This window comes from Piliocolobus tephrosceles, chromosome 14 (assembly GCF_002776525.5).
Source record: "Piliocolobus tephrosceles isolate RC106 chromosome 14, ASM277652v3, whole genome shotgun sequence".
Lineage (NCBI taxonomy): Eukaryota > Metazoa > Chordata > Mammalia > Primates > Cercopithecidae > Piliocolobus > Piliocolobus tephrosceles.
In genome coordinates this window covers 98,457,505-98,460,290 of record NC_045447.1, presented here as the reverse complement: position 1 = coordinate 98,460,290, position 2,786 = coordinate 98,457,505, and the positions used below count along the sequence as shown (strand labels likewise).

The window sequence follows — 2,786 nt, the reverse complement described above, 5'->3', positions numbered from 1 at the left end:
CCTCCTTCTTCTTCTTCTTCTTCTTCTTCTTCTTCTTCTTCTTCTTCTTCTTCTTCTTCTTCTTCTTCTTCTTCTTCTTTTCTTCTTCTTCTTCTTCTTCTCCTCCTCCTCCTCCTCCTCCTCCTTCTTCTCCTCCTCCTTTTTTTTCTTCTTCTTTTCTCAGCCACTTCTAGGCAACCACATGTAGTGATCAGGAACCATACTCAGATGGTGCTTGTGGCTTACCTGACTCATAATGTCAAGAGAACCAAAGGGCTTTGTGTGGCCCCCGCATCAGGAGTAGGTAAGAGCACATTAGCCCATTGGTAGAAGTCTGGTGCTGCCCCCAAACCCCTCCCTTGCAGGCTGCCTTACCTCCTACCTGCTCAGACACCACCTCCCCAGAAGACTAGCTACCGTGACTGGGCATAGTGTCTGACGGGCACTGTTCCCATGCACAGGCCCCCTCTCTCTCCAGATAGATTCTATTAATGTGCATTTCCATGAATCAGAGCAAGCAGTTCCCACTTTAAAAGGCCAGCACTGCTTGACCTGAAAGGATGAATTAATGCTAAGCTCCAAAGTCTTTGGAGCTCCAGCAGTGATGGCAAAGCAGGAAGGAGGAAACCTTTAAGACTTCTCATTCTGAGACCTGACATTCCAGAGGAAGATGTAGATCCCAGCCAGAAAAGCACATCCCAGACTTGAGCAGTGGGTCCACACTAGGAAAAGAAGTTAAAGAATGAGAGAAGAGATGTTCTGGAAGGCAAGGCAGGAAGTGATTATGGGAAAAGGAGATTTTCATGGCAATGTCTTAAAACCAAACCAAGATTGACCCTTTTTGCCCAGAGCTCAACTACAAAGGAGAATATTCTCTCTCTCTCTCTCTCTTCTCCCTAAGAACACATTCAAAAAATTGTCACATTTTCCTATTACTTCATGAACTAAAATTAAAGATAGGTTAAAGAATGATTATTAACTGGGCCAAAACATCTGCACCTTAAGCCAAGATCTACAATAAACAGTCTGATGCTATTTTGCCTTTCAGGAGTTGTATCCTGTCTAAAAGAGACACACACTAAATACATACACATATGAAAATAAACTAAAGAAAACTTAGTGAGACAAACTCCAGAATAAATTTGCTCCATGTGGCCTCCTAAAGAACAATAAGGATTACTGTCATTTGGAAATTGCCTTGACACTTTCTATCTATCTGAGACTTACTGGTGGTCCTGAAATTTATAACCATTTAAAAATGTTTAACAAATATGAATAAAACATGACTGAAACCCAATTGCAAAGTAGTTTTCAAATGGAGATCATGGATCTTGGTTCTCAAGTCAGGGCCCAGCTCCAGCAGCACCCCCCAGAGAAGACACAGGGAAGCATGAGCGCAGTCAAGCCCATGACAGAGGCTGGCTTCAGTGTCCGGACAGCAGTGGATGCCTCCAAACAAAAACAAGTTGGAGGGCATCTTTACTGGTGGTTTTACATTCTAAAAAAATTGAATATGGAATTTGGGGACCATCTATTAAAAATATGATTACAGACATATATTTATAATTTTCCCCTAAGATTTTGCCACATAAGCTCAGTTTCATCTGCCTCATCAACATAAATGGTGTTTCCTCCTGGCATCCATGAAGGCCTTGGTGACAGCTGCACCATTAAGAATTAGAAATGTAAAAGAAAAAGAAGAAAGAAAAAAAGGAGGAAGTAGAGGAGGAAGAGAAGGAGGAGAAGGAAAAATGAAGAGGAGAAGGAAGAAGAAGGAGGAGGAGAAGAAGGAGGAGGAGGAGAAGGAGGAGGAGGAGAAGGAGGAGGAGGAGAAGGAGGAGGAGGAGCTGGAGAAAAAGGAGGAGGAGAAGGGGAAAAGAAGAAGAAGGAGGAGGAGGAGGAGGAGAAGGAGAAGAAGAAGAGGAAGAAGAGGAGGAGGAGGAAGAGGAGGAGGAGAAAAAGGAGGAGGAGGAGAAGGGGAACAAGAGGAAGAAGAAGAAGAAGGAGAAAGGAGAAAAAGAAGGAGGAGAAGAAGGGGAAGAAGAGAGAAGAGAAAGAAGGAGAAGAAGAAGGAGGAGGAGGAGAAAAAAGTGAAAGAAAGAAGAAAGAAAGAAAGAAAAAAAAAAAAAAAAAAAGAAAGAAAGAAAGAAAGAAAGAAAGAAAGAAAGAAAAAGAAAGAAAGAAGAAAGAGAGAGAAAGGAAGGAAGGAAGAAAAAGAAAGAAAAAAAGAAAGAAAGAAAGGAAAGAAAAAGAAAGAAAGAAAGAAAGAAAGAAAAAGAAAGAAAGAAAGAAAGAAAGAAAGAAAGAAAGAAAGAAAGAAAGAAAGAAAGAAAGAAAGAAAGAAAGAAAGAAAGAGAGGGAGAACGGAAGAAAAAGAAAGGAAGGAAAAGAAATGTCTCCATTTATCTGTTCACACCCACAAGAAAAAAAATGTTCTATACCGCAACTGGGTGAAACTTACCTGATTAGTACAGCCAAGATTTTCTTATCCAGGCAAGGCAAAACTGAACAAGTAGAACTCCTTCTTTGCAAAATATTTTGCTATTAAAGACCTTGTTAGTGCCAGGCATGGTAGCTCATGCCTGTAATCCCACCACAGTGGGAGACCGGGACAGATGGATGGCTTGAGCCCAGGAGTTCGAGACCAGCCTGGGCAACATGGCAAAACCCCATCTCTACTAAAAATACAAAAATTTGCTGGGCATGGTGATCAGTGCTCGTAGTCCCAGCTACTAGGGAGGCTGAGGTGGGAAGATCACTTGAGCACAGGAGGTGGAGGTTGCAGTAAGCCGAGATCAGATTGTTTC

The 2,786-nt window shown here is 42.0% G+C and overlaps 1 protein-coding gene across 1 annotated transcript; it reads left to right on the top strand.

Annotated features, from left to right (window-relative positions):
- Positions 1–1,915: 1,915 nt before the first annotated feature.
- On the top strand, positions 1,916–2,527 carry LOC113219708 (putative uncharacterized protein YOR309C; the record flags this gene model as incomplete). Its single annotated transcript, XM_026446959.1, has 2 exons — positions 1,916–1,990; positions 2,306–2,527. Coding segments are annotated over 2 exons (297 nt in total), but the record flags the coding sequence as incomplete, so codon positions are not given.
- Positions 2,528–2,786: the final 259 nt, after the last annotated feature.